This window comes from Oncorhynchus mykiss, chromosome 7, assembly GCF_013265735.2.
Source record: "Oncorhynchus mykiss isolate Arlee chromosome 7, USDA_OmykA_1.1, whole genome shotgun sequence".
NCBI lineage: Eukaryota > Metazoa > Chordata > Actinopteri > Salmoniformes > Salmonidae > Oncorhynchus > Oncorhynchus mykiss.
In genome coordinates this window covers 25,093,823-25,108,864 of record NC_048571.1, presented here as the reverse complement: position 1 = coordinate 25,108,864, position 15,042 = coordinate 25,093,823, and the positions used below count along the sequence as shown (strand labels likewise).

At 44.1% G+C, this 15,042-nt stretch overlaps 1 protein-coding gene across 1 annotated transcript in view; it reads right to left on the bottom strand.

Annotated features, from left to right (window-relative positions):
* The window catches only part of LOC110527561 (alpha-1,6-mannosylglycoprotein 6-beta-N-acetylglucosaminyltransferase A), a 118,073-nt gene that overhangs the window by 7,130 nt on the left and 95,901 nt on the right, over positions 1 to 15,042 (bottom strand). Inside the window, exons 12-14 of the mRNA XM_021608927.2 lie at positions 6,353 to 6,502; positions 1,509 to 1,655; positions 855 to 971 (exon numbers count right to left, since the gene is read on the bottom strand). Of these exons, the coding sequence (XP_021464602.1) occupies positions 855 to 971; positions 1,509 to 1,655; positions 6,353 to 6,502 (414 nt within the window). The remainder of the gene's footprint in view (positions 1 to 854; positions 972 to 1,508; positions 1,656 to 6,352; positions 6,503 to 15,042) is intronic.

Here is a 15,042-nt window from a genome sequence, read left to right as displayed (position 1 = left end):
CACTAGTCATTTTGTTCTGCAGTCAACAGAGCAAAACTCAATGAGACAAACTACTGAGCTGGATCCTTGTTCCATTGAAACAACTTCAGATACGCTGCTGTGAAACTCTGTAATTGGTCAACTAACCTTTGAGATCAATTTGTGATTGGTGGAATAACATTCGATGCTCTCAGCCGTAGAGAGCGGAGACAAAGGGTGCATGATAAATCATACCCTATTCCCTATATAATGCACTACCTTTGAACAGAGCCTGAGCCCAAAAGTAGTGCACTATCAAAAGGGAACAGGGTGCAAATTGGGGCACATCCAGAGAGAGAAAATTAAGCTGAGGGCTGTTGGTCTGGACACCGGTCAGAAACCATACGAGACACAGTAGCCTTCTCTAATGAACAAACCCATTGTTCGGGCACCCATGCAGAAGCACACGAGGTCTGTGTCCCCAATGGCACCATATTCCCTAATCCTTACATAGCGCACTACTTTTGACCAGAGCCCATAGAGTAGTGCACTATATAGGGAATAGGGTGCTATTGGTGGACACAACCACGAGGGCTGCTTGACCCTGGACTTAAATATGCACGGGCCCAGTAAGGGGAGAGAGAAAGAAAAGCTCTCACTTTGCTATTCTCAATTCCTCTCTCTGTGAATTCCTCTTATTCATCTATTCTAATCAAGCCCCCTTGGAATTTGTGATCACGCTCTCTGCTTCCCTGACTGGTACAATCGTTTGTGCACCCGAGGCTTTAGGGAATGAGACTGGGAGAGTTTTCATTTCAGACTATGCTAAAAGAATAGAAAAGAGAGAATGCAAGCAGGGAAACATGTATTGTGTGTGTGTGTGTGTGTGTGTGTACCTTCTGACTGAGGATCGAGCGGATGGCTCTGTCCACCTCCGCAGGGTTGTCGATGTTCACCGTCCACACGTGAGGCTGGCCAATATACACCTCAGCATACGGGTGCTGGGAGGTCAACTGCATGGGAACACATTTTTATTGAATTTCTTCGACTGCCATAAAAAAATACTTTTGGCAAGCTGAAGAAAACACACAATATATACGTTTGATTATTTATTCACGTTTATATTTGAGTCATTTAGTAGGTTTGGCAGATGCTCTTATCCAGACAATACTGAAGTCAGATTGGCTGAATTGGCTAGTCAGCTAATAAGTAGAGCGTTCTTTTTTAAATCCTTAGTCCCTTTGGCAGGCTAAAAACAGAAAACACAGGACAGAATCAAAACAGACATGACACAGTAGTTCACTTCAATAGGAGCGCATTGAAGTCGAGTCACATCACAGATGAAGAACGAACTGTGTGCACACGCTCCACAAACTAGACCCTGTCCGTCAAACACCAGACGGACTTATTACAGAGGACCTGTCATGAATAAAAGAAAGGGGAGGTAACAGCACAGAAGTGAATAGAGGACTAGGTTATGTCTCTCTCACACACACACACACACACGCACACTTTGACCGGGGTCTCTGGGCAGAGTGGCGCCATCTCACCTCTCTCAGGGTGGGCTTGCCCTTGAAGAAGTCCGTGTTCTTGCTGCTCTTGGGCGGGGTGAACTTGGGGTTGAGGAAGGCACAGCCATTGGCTATGGCCTCTAGGGGGGCGGGGCCTTCGTAGGGGAAGGACAGGCCAACAAAAAGCTGTGGAGAGAAAAAGAGCATTGCACTTACATTGACATTTAGCAGACGCTATTGTCCAGAGCAACTTAACAAATCAACGCATTCAATCAATGCATTCAAGTTTAGCAGGAAACAACAACTACATATCACAGTTATTGCAAGTAGACTCTTATCTGAAATAGACCCCATCAGCATAATCAGTGCCAGGAAGAAATAACTATTGCAGGTGTGGGTGAGAGAAAGTACAATATTATCTTCTTCAGAGAAATAAAAGGAGACACCTCTTACTTCCTAGAATTCCCACAGCCTTGTCTGTGTTTTTTATGCTCTGCACCAGCAGCACACACAGCCTGCTTTTATTGGTTCTTAACCATTCCTAAGTGTTTCGGCTATAAAACTGGCTCGTAAAAGAGGGCTTCTCCTGTCTGGTAAGCACAGCCTCAAGTTCTCAGTCACTTTAGTGTGGTGTGTGTGTGTGTGTGTGTGTGTGTGTGTGTGTGTGTGTGTGTGTGGTGTCGGCCCAAGGAGAGGCTAAACGCGGAATTCACACACACACACGGTAGAGTGAAAACGTGCACACGCACGTGCACAGACAAAACAATGGCCAGAGGAGGGGGAAGTAAGGCCCGTGGTTTTGTTAGGATTGGTCTCTGGACATGAGACTCATGGGTTTGAAACCCCTGACCGGTTATGCATGCCAGGGATCAAACATCAGTGACTGAATGGTGATTATGTTAATGTTATTATTAGATTATTATTCTAAGTTGCAGTAATAAAGAAAAGCAGAACATTGGCAAAGCCAGCAGAAACTGGACAGACTCGGTAAATAAGTGTGTAATGTTTTATGTACTAACCCATCTCGTTCAAGCACTACTCGGCACCGAGACAGTAGCTACAGTACTTGTATTACCTGTACTACTTGCTCTTGTCATGAAACACGCTATTCGCACAAATTACGGCCCCGTCTCTGGAGAGAAGAGGCCCACCGCCAATCATCACAACAAAGACTCCGTACACACAGAGGATCATAGAAAACCCATTGAGCTGGACGACCAAAGCAAATATCTGAGAGGCTCTTCTGACATGCTGGAACCAGAGGTGACGAGCCCGTGAAGCGTGCCACAATAATGTGTTTGTCTGAGGCCCCACTAGTAAAAAGAGAGCCGCTGGAGCTGGGGTTGTTATAGCGGAGGGCCGGCGACAGCCACAATGGCTGGTCTGTGAGTCGGCGAGAGCAAGATCCCACCGGGTCAGTGCCGGCCATGCCTGGGGAGACAGAGGGTCTCTTGAGTTCGGCCCACTGTTGGCAACACTGCTGTACACGGACTCTCCCATACCATCCCTTCTCTTCAGTCCATACCCATATCATCCTTCTCCTCAGCCACTGTGCCTCACGACTCTCCTTAACAGCTACTGTGTGTGCAGGGTCTTGTTCCAGCCCTGCAGTAACACATCTAACTCAGCTAATCACGGTCCAGAGTGAAATCCTTAGAAGGATGACTTAAATCAGGTGTGTTTGTGACAAGCTGGAGCAAAAGCCCGCAGTCCCAGGACAGTAGCTCTCCAGAACCGGAGAACCCCAATGTAAACACTGAATAGCTGTGGGACAGACAGTATCGACTGCAGCTTTCAGCGTTTGGTCGACAGGTGGCAGCAGAGGCTGACTGATGGTGCTTCCTCGCAGGCAAGACTGCAGCCCAGTGAGCCCACCGGCCTGACAAACAGCTGCTATTTATAGAGCAAACCCCCTCTCTCCGATCGTGTAGCATGGCACAGCATAGAATTGCACAGCATACAAAAGCATAGCGTAGCATATGCTAAATGGATATTGTGAGAAGGACTCTATATTGGGTGGTGGTGAGAAGGTGAGAGGCAACCGGGCTAGTTGCAAGTGCTTCAGATACCACTTAGGAAAAGGCAGCTAGCGATGTGAAAGGGAAGAGCAGCGAATACAATGACCTCCGATGAAATACGGTAATTGAACAACTTCAGAAGAAGAATGTGGTCATATGCGCCAGTACGAAGAAGGCCGAGACCTAGGAGAGAAAAGCCTGTGATCCAGCACTTACATACAGCAGACTAACGTATCACCGTGGACTGTTATTTCAACAGAAGGGCCCTTGTGCAATAGCATGAACCTGGAGTGAAGTTTCCCCCTAGTAACAGAATAGATGCTTGGAAGCAAGCATGCTACTGTACTAAGCTGGGCACTGGACAAATAAAGCCTGTTCTAGGGTCAGCTTACCCTCCCTGCATCTTAACCATAACCATTAGTGGGGGGGATGCAAATCAGACCCAAGATCAGAGTGTAAGGGGCAACGTCACCCTACTCCAGACCAATGCATATCATCCTGGACGGTTAGGAGATGAGACGAACACGTTCGACTGGTCTGGAGGATATGCTGGCTATGCAAACAAGCCATGGTTAAACCACATTCCACACAGGAAACATGCAAACTGCGTTGTAGAGCGGGAGGGACAAGAATCGTAGCCGACTGTACTTCCTTCGAGGTACAACGTTGAATTCTGCCAAAGAGATAATTAGGACCTTAGTTCAACATGAGCCCGGTCTTCGATTCAGTTGTAAACGCAAGGTGGTGTATGTTTTGTGAGATTGGGTATTTCAATTAGGATCCCCATTAGCTACAGCCAAAGCATCCAAATCAAATCGCATGTTATTGGTCACATACACGTGTTTAGCGGGTGTTATTGCAAGTGTAGCAAAATGCTTGTCTCAACACCAATTCCATATAATATTATACTAGGGCAGTATAATGCTGGTTCATTGCAAATTCTATAGTGCCTTCCACCTCTGCCCTGTTTTATACTGCATCTATGTATTCCGTGTTGTTTTGCCAAAAATCTCGGGGGAGCAATTAACACAAGCAATCTGTTAGCAAGTAAATGCTTTATTCATAAAGAGGAGCAGGGAGGAAAGCGTGGCTGGAAAACACCTGTCCTCATTCTTCTTGTTATCTCAACAACACAATGCTGCTGCTAAATAGGTCTGGATTTATGGCAATTCATTAGCGCTCCCTCCGGGCTTCCAAACACCAGGTTAATGAGGAGATCTTGAAGATCTTGAAGATCCCTCTCTCTCCTTCCAAAGATCTCCTCCACTCTCTCCATCTCCTTCCAAAGATCTCCTCCACCATCTCTCTCCTTCCAAAGATCTCCTTAACTCTCTCTCTCCTTCCAAAGATCTCCTCTACCCTCTCTCTCTCCTTCCAAAGATCTCCTCCACCCTCTCTCTCTTCTTCCAACGATCTCCTCCTTTCTCTCCCTCTCCTTCCAAATATCTCCTCCACTCTTTCCATCTCCTTCCAAAGATCTCCTCCACTCTCTCCATCTCCTTCCAAAGATCTCCTCCACCATCTCTCTCCTTCCAAAGATCTCCTTAACTCTCTCTCTCCTTCCAAAGATCTCCTCTACCCTCTCTCTCCTCTTCCAAATATCTCCTCCACCCTCTCTCTCTCCTTCCAACGATCTCCTCCACTCTCTCTCCTTCCAAAGACTTCCTCCACTCTCTCTCCTTCCAAAGATCTCCTCCACCCTCTCTCTCTCCTTCCAAAGATCTCCTTAACTCTCTCCATCTCCTTCCAAAGATCTCTGATAACTCTCTCTTTTCAAGCTTGACGCTTGCTGGTTTGATTTCCCGGATTTTCCACAGTTTCTCCTGACAGCCTCTTTTCAGACTATTTAGGACAGGTATAGCCTGGCCCCAGATCTGTCTGTGTGCACCACCATATGAGTTTGCTATACAGCACAAACAGACCAGTTGTCTGGATTGAGAACAGGCAGTTTGGTTGGAGCTTCAGAGGGTCGTTGGGCTATACAGAACAAACAGACCAGTTGTCTGGATTGAGAACAGGCAGTTTGGTTGGAGCTTCAGAGGGTCGTTGGGCTATACAGAACAAACAGACCAGTTGTCTGGATTGAGAACAGGCAGTTTGGTTGGAGCTTCAGAGGGTCGTTGGGCTGTACAGTACAAACAGACCTGGGACGAGTTGCGTGGCTAGAAAACAGGCAGTGTGGTTGGAGGTGCTTCAGAAGAAGTGATCCTTGAGCAGTAGCATTGTGTCAAGAGCAGTGGCAGGCCTGGGCATGACATGAACGGAGTTCCTGGCTAGCATACGGCCCTGCTGAGGCACTCTGGGAGAAATCACTATGACTAATGACGAAGTGCTGAGAGATCCTGACACTCGCCTTGACACTGTGTAAAATCATAAACCATCCATTCACTGGGATGCATAGTGAAGTCACAGGGGGTGTCGCACTCCCAACAAACACAGTGTGTGTGTGTACGTATTAGAACATTCTGCAGCGTTCAGCTGAATGCTATTATGAGCAAACTGTGTACATGCTGTTGATTGTTGTGTTTTTTTCATGACTGTGTGTACATGCTGTTGATTGTTGTGTTTTTTTGTGTGACTGTGTGTACATGCTGTTGACTGACAAACCAACTTCCCATCGGGGATTAATAAAGTCTTTCTTCTATCTCATCTTATTATTATTTATTTTTTTATGAGCAATCCCGTCGCTCTTAGTAATGACTTGGTACCTATGCCCTCCGAGTCCTACAGCGTAGCAAGTGTGGTTCCTCTCTCTAGGGCAGGATTCTTCAACTCTGGTGTGTGTGTCCGTGTGTATTGTATATGTGTATATATATATGTATGTATATATGTGTGTGTGTGTGTGTGTGTGTGTGTTGCTCTCACCTTGGTCTCCCTGAGGAGGAACTGCAGGTCCCGGCCGCTCAGGATGCCGTAGTTTCTCACGTAGCTGGGCAAGTGCACAGTGCTGGTACCGTGCACGGTGGCGTGCACCTCCGTGTAGGTGTGGATGATGTCTAGGTAGGTCTTCTTGTCCTGAAGCACACAGGAAGAAAACCACCAGTCAGTGAGACCCTACCACTGTACATACTGTAGTCCACACTGTGTATTGTACACAGTACATAACCTGGCCTCATTATAGATCTCTATGTTGAGATTCTCAAAACAGGGTACATTATTATTGTATCCGGGACCTCTGCCTTTAATCTGCAGTGTACTCTTTTAAACGTTGATGACACATAGACAACATGAAAACAATATCTGGTAGCACTTAAAATGCTGACAGGTGATGCATTATGATGAGGTTATAATGCATTGTAAAACTCGCATGGTCCCTTATAATGTCTTATTACCGTCTCCTTAAAATGATTCGGATTAAATAACAGCCATAACCAAATATAAAAGACATCACAAAAGGTTCGTACAGGCTTATAACAATTAAAGAGTCCTCCCTCAAACTGGAAATCACAGGAAATTATGTCTGGCAAGGAGCTCATTGCTGATAAGAGATGGCTCCTCGCTGGAGTGTGCCGACTCAAAAACTCTTTCGAGCAAAACAAACGGAGAGAGTGTACTGTTGGATCAACATGATCTCTCTCGCAAACAAAGGAAGATGCGCAGAGAGCCCTGCGTCCCAAATGGCACCCTATTCCCTATAAAGTGTACTCCTTTTGACTAGGGCGCTAAGGGCTCTGGTCAAAAGTAGCGCACCATGCCTTAGAGGAAAAAAGGGGACGCAGATATACGTTTCAGGGAGAATGATGGAAACTAGTATCCACTGAGAGATGAAAGATGACTCATGCATCCACTTCATTCTCATGATCAAAACTGTAATCCTGGATATTCTTTGGGTTGGCGGCAATATATAGTAAAAAACTAAAAAACAAAAAAAACAATATCAAATAAGAGATTTGTTCATTCGGTTTGAGAAAGCTTGATTATAACGGTAGGCTTAATGTTTGCAACAATTTCCTGAGCGGTCACACCTAAACGTTTGAATGGAGAACATTCCGAAACTAGTCCTAAGGTACATTTTTTCCCTGCTCATAGAAAGAAAAATGCAGTCGTGAAGGATAGGACACAGGCGACAGCAGACAGCGGGAGGGGATAACCAGTTTGATCAAGCATCGATTGCGACATCCTCCCCGACCGAACCCCTAATGGCAGGCTGCGGGCAGCGGCGCCGATTAAACTGAAGCTAGGAAGAAGTGACAGGAACAGCAGCTTTCCTCTCGCCCACGTACGTACATCCTTCCAAGCTGCCACCAGGTGTGCTCAGGTAGTGGCAAACTACGCTGGTACCACTCATTATCAAGCCATTGCTGCCTGGGGAAAGGTTTGAATGCAGGAGCGTTCGACAGTGTGCGGTGGTATCCATCTTTTAAGAGGACGGGTTCGCAGCACGTCCAGGCCACGGAAGTTAAAGAATGCACATTCTCTATGACCTGGCTAGAGCAAAAACCATCTCTTCACTTTAAAAACGAACAATAGTGATACAAACCAACATTCAAACTGTCACACCTCTCCCCGTGGCTCAACCTGCCACCAAGGCAGCCATTTCTGCCTCAAAGCTAATTATTTCTAAGCAAAGCAGGCTGGTACAGAGTAGAGACCTTCTCAGATCCCGAAATTGAATACGAAAATTTCCAGCATGACAGGATCCGGTCATTTAAAAAAATCTGTTTCGGATCTTAGTGGACCAGATCCACCAAAACATATCAGAGTTGAGAGAGAAATCGATCCAAATTTGGTCTGGTCTGTATCCGACCCACATGGATCCGAAACTTAAATATATATATTTTTTAAAGGTGCTTTATTGCCCTGCAAGTCAGCAATTTTTGTTTGACTTGTCTGGCAGTGAACATGCATTTTTGGTTGTAGGCCTATCTAAAATAATTTATTTGTGGTGTACAGCTTAGTGTTTTCATAATGACATCCCTATAGTTGATTTAAACTATATAAAAAAGGTAGGTTATATAGCCTGTTTGACCAGCAAGCCTAAAATTAAAACAGGCCAAGGAAGGATGGAGTCTCCTGCAGTCCCATTTCATTTCCAACAATTGCGATTTAAGAGGACATGTTGGCCTTACCGTCCGGAGAGTTAATTAAACATTCATAATTGGAGAGGAGCTGTCCTGATATTTATTATACCATGCCTTACACAATCAATACATTGGCAGCCTTTCAACATAAGGATAACACATGCACACAACAACATGAGCAGATGAACACAATCAAAAGGTTTCTTCATTAAAGACCATCAGAAAGAATGTGTCGGTAACACCGCATTATAGTCTCATTTATTTTGAGCGAAAGTCCCGAAACTTGGGTATGCTGACAAATAGCTTATCACTCAAGTAAATGAATATTAGTTAGCAAACTTAAATGAAAGAAAGAAAATACAATTGCAAAAAATAGCCTACTAAATAGGCAAGCCCACATTTAAAAAAATAAAAAAATAAATATCGCTCAGGTTTTAAGATTATGGGTAACCCTTTTCTCCTTCGTATCCACAAATGTGCATAAATGAGGCCCATACAGACGATATGCCTGCTGGTTGTACCTCCCTGTACTGACTTTCATTCAGTCTCTTCTTCACATCAGCAAAAAACAACTCCATGTTTCAGAAACTCACTTTATATAGCCTATGGGGCAGGAGGTAGCCTAATGGTTAGACCGTTGGGCCAGTAACCGAAGGGTTGTGTGATTAAGGCAGCCCCCCCCGCACCACTCTGATTCAGAGGGGTTGGGTTAAATGCAGAAGACACATTTCAGTTGAAGGCATTCAACCCTTTCCCTATAGGCTATCACTCCTTTCTGCTGAGTCCTCCTCTTCCTCTCCCACAACAGTAGCCTATTTAACAATGCAATTTTGACGTATTCGGTTTGATAAAAGGGAACCCACTGAGAATCATTTAAGATAATCAAATGTAAATGTATGACATTTGCATTTGTTGTTTAGGAACTGGTCAGTATTTCACATATTTTTTTACACAGGGATCTGAGGTTTAACTACAACATTCTGGATCCCGGGTCGGATCAAGGGTAATCGGGTTCGGGTAGATCCATGAAGGCCACTAGCACAGAGGAGTAGCTATGTCTCCAGGGCACACAGCATCCTTTGACCTTCTAAGTCCAATACAAATCAATATTCCAAACAACATTCTAACTACCATGCAAATCGATATCTTAGACAACATTCCCGAAAAAAAGTCTAACTTCTATGAAAATCCATATTCTAAACATTCCAAATACAAATCAACCTGCCTGCAAGCTAATTCTTTCTAAGCAAAGCAGGCTGACACAGTATGTCTCCGGTGCACACAGTATCCTTTGTTAGCTTTAGGAACAGGAAGGAGAACAGTGGAGTGACTACAGTACATCAGGCTCTCCTTTGAGTGTGTCTTACACAGGCCAGTCGCCCCGGGCCCCGAGGGATGCCCTATCAGATGCCTCCTGGCAGCCTGTTGTAACAGGAGCCTTAGAGGGGACCGAGTCCCAAAATGGCACCCCTATTCCCTATATAGGGCACTGCTTTTGACCAGAGCCCAATAGGCCCTGGTCAACAGTAGTGCACTATAAAAAAGGTTGCCATTTGGGACACAGCCTTAGAGAGATCAGAGAGCCAGGCAGGGGTGGAGGTAGTGTGGAGGTGGCCACTTGTAATGAGATGGTGAAATGTTTACTCTCTAATATGTGTGTCCCAGAGAGCTGGGGCCTGAACAGGTGTGTGGGTGGAGGGTTAGAGGAAGGTTACGGAGGAAGAGCGGAGAGAAGGAGTGGATTGTGTACACACACACATACACACACACTAAACCACGATGTGGCCCCGAGAATGGTAAAAGTATGCAAATGGTGATGATGATATATGATTACAACAGTGAACGCCACAAGGTTACTGCAGTGCAGACTGATTGTTCATTGTCAGTGCCATGCCTATGAGGGTAGAGGGAGGTTTAGGCCAGTAGTATGGCTAGAGGCTAGGGCTCTGATGTTTGAGTCTAGCCTAAGCTGTCACAGAGTGAGGGTACAGTAACATTCCCCACCACTCCAGACTGCAGCCCTGACTGTCACATCAGACAGTCACAGAGCTGTTCCCCTGCGGCCTGAAGCTCAGTCTGGCTCCAACGGGGAGGGACAGTGACAAAAACCCACAGTAACACTGATGGCACCTGACGGGGGCTGCAGTGTGTGTGTGTGTGTGTGACCTGGTTTCAAATACTATTTTGGGTATTTCAATTATTTTCAAAGACATTTCGAAGTAAATATTTTGATATTTTTGCATTTGAAGTAAGTCATATAGGAATGTATATGGAAATACACTTTGAAAGGATTGGTATGTATTTGTCTGTGCATTTTTAAATACAAATATTTAAATACTCCATGGATTTGAACAAGTATTTCAAAATAGTTTTAAATAGTAGGCTATTTATAGGAAATCCTAAAAAAAATAAGTTCAAATACTTTCGCACAGATTTGAAAAATAGTCAAATACACAGAAAATAAGTATTTCAAATACACATGTATTTGAACCAGGGGCGGAAATTTCATTAGGGACAAGGGAGTCATGTCCACAATTGGTTCCTACCATTCCGATTGGAACCCGATTTGAATCCAGGAACTTCTGTGTATGTCTGTGTGTGGGGACTGGAATGCTGTATAGCAACACTATAGCTTTCACTTGCTTAACTGCTTTGTTAATGACTGTGTGTGTGTGTGTGTGATCTATGGTCTTGGATGGATTCAGTTATCATTTTTTTTGTCAATGATCTACACAAAATACTCTATACTGTCAAAGTGGAAGAAAAAGGAAAAATAAAACACTACTATATCTTGATAAAATAAGTATTTACCCCCTTGAGCATATGATAGATATGTTAGAAATACCTTTGGAGTCTTTTGGGCTAAGTCTCAAAGTGTGGATTGTGCAATATTTGCCCATATTTTTTTTTAATCAAGATTCTTCAAGCTCTGTCAAGTTGGTTGTCTTGACATAGATTTTCAAGCAGATTTAAGTCAAAACTGTAAAATCGGCCACTCAGGATCATTCACTAGAAAAAGCTAGAAAAGCAAAGGAGGGGAGGAAATGGGAGGGAGATATCATAGGAGGAAAGGGATCTAGGAAAGAAAATTAGAAAAGGGATCTAAGAAAGGAGGAAATTAAGCTATAAATAGAGGAGAGTCATCTGCTTAGACTGAGGCTGTCCTAATATGGACACTATAGCCACATTTGTGGATTGTATAACATAAAACTAGTGGAAAAGAGAGTCTGAAAATTCTGTAAACAACAAATACAAAATCCACAAGCAAATTTGTATGCGCAAATGCACATTCCAGAGTTGTAAATTGTCCTGCTGAAAGCAGACTGAACTAGGTTTTCCTCTAGGAGTTTTAGCCTGTGCTTATCTCCATTCCTTTTATTTTTTATCCTGAAAAACTCTCCAGCCCTTAATCATTACAAGCATACCCATAACATGATGCAGCCACCACTATGCTTGAAAATATGGAGAGTGGTACTCAGCAATGTGTTGTATTGGATTTGCCCCAAACATAACACTTTGTATTCAGGACAAAAAGTGAATTGCTTTGCCACATTTTTTTGCAGTATTACTTTAGTGCCTTGTTGCAAACAGGATGCATGTTTTGGAATATTTGTATTCTGTACAGGCTTCCTTCTTTTACTATGTCAATTAGGTTAGTATTGTGGAGTAACTACAATGTTGTTGATCCATTCTCAGTTTTCTCCTATCACAGCCATTAAACTGTTTTAAAGTCACCATTGGCCTAATGGTGAAATCCCTGAGCTGTTTCCTTCCTCTTTGGCAAATAAGTTAGGAAGGACGCCAGTATCTTTTGTGGCATACAGAAGGTCAGCCACCAGGGGGAGACCCATCGAGGCCTGGTGACAGAAGGAGTATACATCACGAGGTGATGGCTCCATCTGCTGGACGTGCCAGGTCTCGACAGGCTCTCCGCCCAGGACTAATTGGGACTGATTGAGAGTTGGTGAGTAATCAAGGGCGATTGCTCACCAGCTGTACAAGCCCCATAAAGCTGCCAGAAGGGCAGCGCACAGGAGAGGACTGGGGGAAGTAAGGTGACTTCCGTGTCGTTGGAGACGGTACCCGAGCTAAGACGGAGTTGAGTTGGTGTGGCCGACAGGATACAGCAAGACCCGGAGCCCAGAAGACCCAGAAGACTGTATCCCGGAGAGAGGGTTTCATGGGGGAGACCTATCCTTTTCTTTTGATTTATTATTTAAAAAACACCTTTGAAACCGAGCTAATCATACTCTGTCCGTGTCTGATCTGTGTAAACGTCTTGACCAAACCCCCTGGTCTGACACACTTTGTAGTGTGTGCGTAGTGTAGTGTGTGTGTAGACACACCCTCCAACTGTCATTCAGGCAAAGGGCGGCTACTTCGAAGAATCTAAAATCTATTTGGATTTCAACTTTTTTGGTTACTACATGATTCCATATTGTGTTATTTCATAGTTTTGATGTCTTTACTATTATTCTACAATGTAGAAAATAGAACAAATAAAAGAAAAACCCTTGAAAGAGTAGGTGTGTCTAAACTTTTGACTGGTACTGTATATTTACCAAATTAAAAGTCTAAACTCACTCCATAAAAAGTTCTTAAAGAACATTATTCCAGTTCAGTGTGTTCCTGGAACGAGGACACGCTGATTTATTAGAAGTAACTCATACCTTCCGTGTTGTTCAGAGAAATCCTGTCAGTGTGTGTGTTTGTGAGAGTGTATGTATTGGTTTGTGTGAAAGTCTGTGTGTGCTAGTGTGCAAACGCGCTCGCGTGTGTGTGTGTGTGTGCACGCGCGCACTTGTGTGCCTCCCACCTGTAAATGTAAACTGAGGTACATTGACCCGAGGGACCAAGATAATGAAGACAACACGATGGATGTCAGGCTAACTTTGAGGAGGAGGCGGATTCATTGCCTTTCTTAGCCTTTATGGGGAATATTATTAGGGAAATAATCAAACCAGGACATTGGTTTGAGGGCAGATGATCAAAATGAGAGAGGAGAGGTCTTTAATTACATTGTAAATCACCTGGGAAAAGTATGTGTGTGTGTTCTGGGGTTGGGTTAAATGTGGTAAGACACATTTCAGTTGAATGCATTCGGTTGCACAACTGACTAGATATCCCTCTTTCCATTTTTGGTGTCTCGTACTGTTTGACAAGACTGTGTTAGCCCATTGAGCTAAACCTACGAGGCCCTAGCGTTATGCAGGGCTCACCAGCACATATTGGGATACTGGGGTAGATTATTCTGGCAGTGGAGAGAACCTACCAAGTGTGAATACAACCCATGTACTCTCACAGGGCCAATATGACCTTACGCTAAATCATTTGTAATGGGTTATGAGCTTCACTGAATCCAATTAAAATAGAACAGCAGAGACACAGGAGAGGAGCACTTCTTTGGTTTACAGTTAATCCATGAGGTGCTCTTTGATCATGAGATGAAATACTATAGAACAAAAATAAGTTGATGCTGGATAGGAAACAATGTAAAATATTTGATTACTGCTGGGAGTTATTATTTGCACACAGGCTTAAATCGGCATTGTTCACTATCCAGCATCAACTTATTTTTATTCCATAAAATATAAAAGCATTCAGTGGTAGAGAATCACAGCCCTTGGAATCTCCAGATTTCATATATCTTGGTACATTTGTAAGTCTGTTCCTGATTCATCATGTGTTTATTTATTTATTTAACCTTTATTTAACTAGGCAAGTCGGTTTAGAACAAATTCATACGAGTGGGTTTTTCTGTACAGCTGGGTGAATATGTGTGGGTTTGTTTGTAAGCCTGTGTGTGTGTGCTCACGCTAGTGTCTGCGCCCTAGTGTGTCTGTGTGTGTGTGACTCAGTGAGAAAAATGTGTCGGCGTTACATTGATGAATCTTTGTGCACTGGAGGGACTGTGGGCGCTGTCCGTCAGCCAGCATTAGCATTTCAAACACCAGTGTCCACCTCCCCTGATCTAAGGCCAGGGGGACCGGTGTTTCTTTTTTATACCTCTCTCCCTCCCTCTCGGTCTCAAACGTTCTCTCTCCGCCAACATGTTCACACCCTCCCTCCATCTCTCCTTCTCTTCCTCCCTACCTCTCCATCTTTCTCTCTTCCTCTTTTTCTCACCCACCCTCTCGCTCTCTTAGTCTATATTCTCATCTCACTTTCTATACTGAACAAAAACATAAACGCAACATGTAAAGTGTTGGTCCCATGCTTCATGAGCTGAAATAAAAGATCCCGGAAATGTTCTATACGCACAAAAAGCTTATTTCTCTCAAATTCTGTGCACAACATTGTTTCCACCCTGTTAATGAGCATTTCTCATTTGCCAATGTAATCCATCCACCTGACAGGTGTAGCATGGGGAGCGTGCAATTAGCATGATGACTGCAGGAATGTCCACCAGAGCCATTGCCAGAAAATTGAATGTTAACCTCCAATGTCATTTTAGCGAATTTGGCAGTAAACCCAACCGGACTAAAAAACGCTGACCACGTGTAACCACCGCAGCCCAGGACCACCAAAATCCGT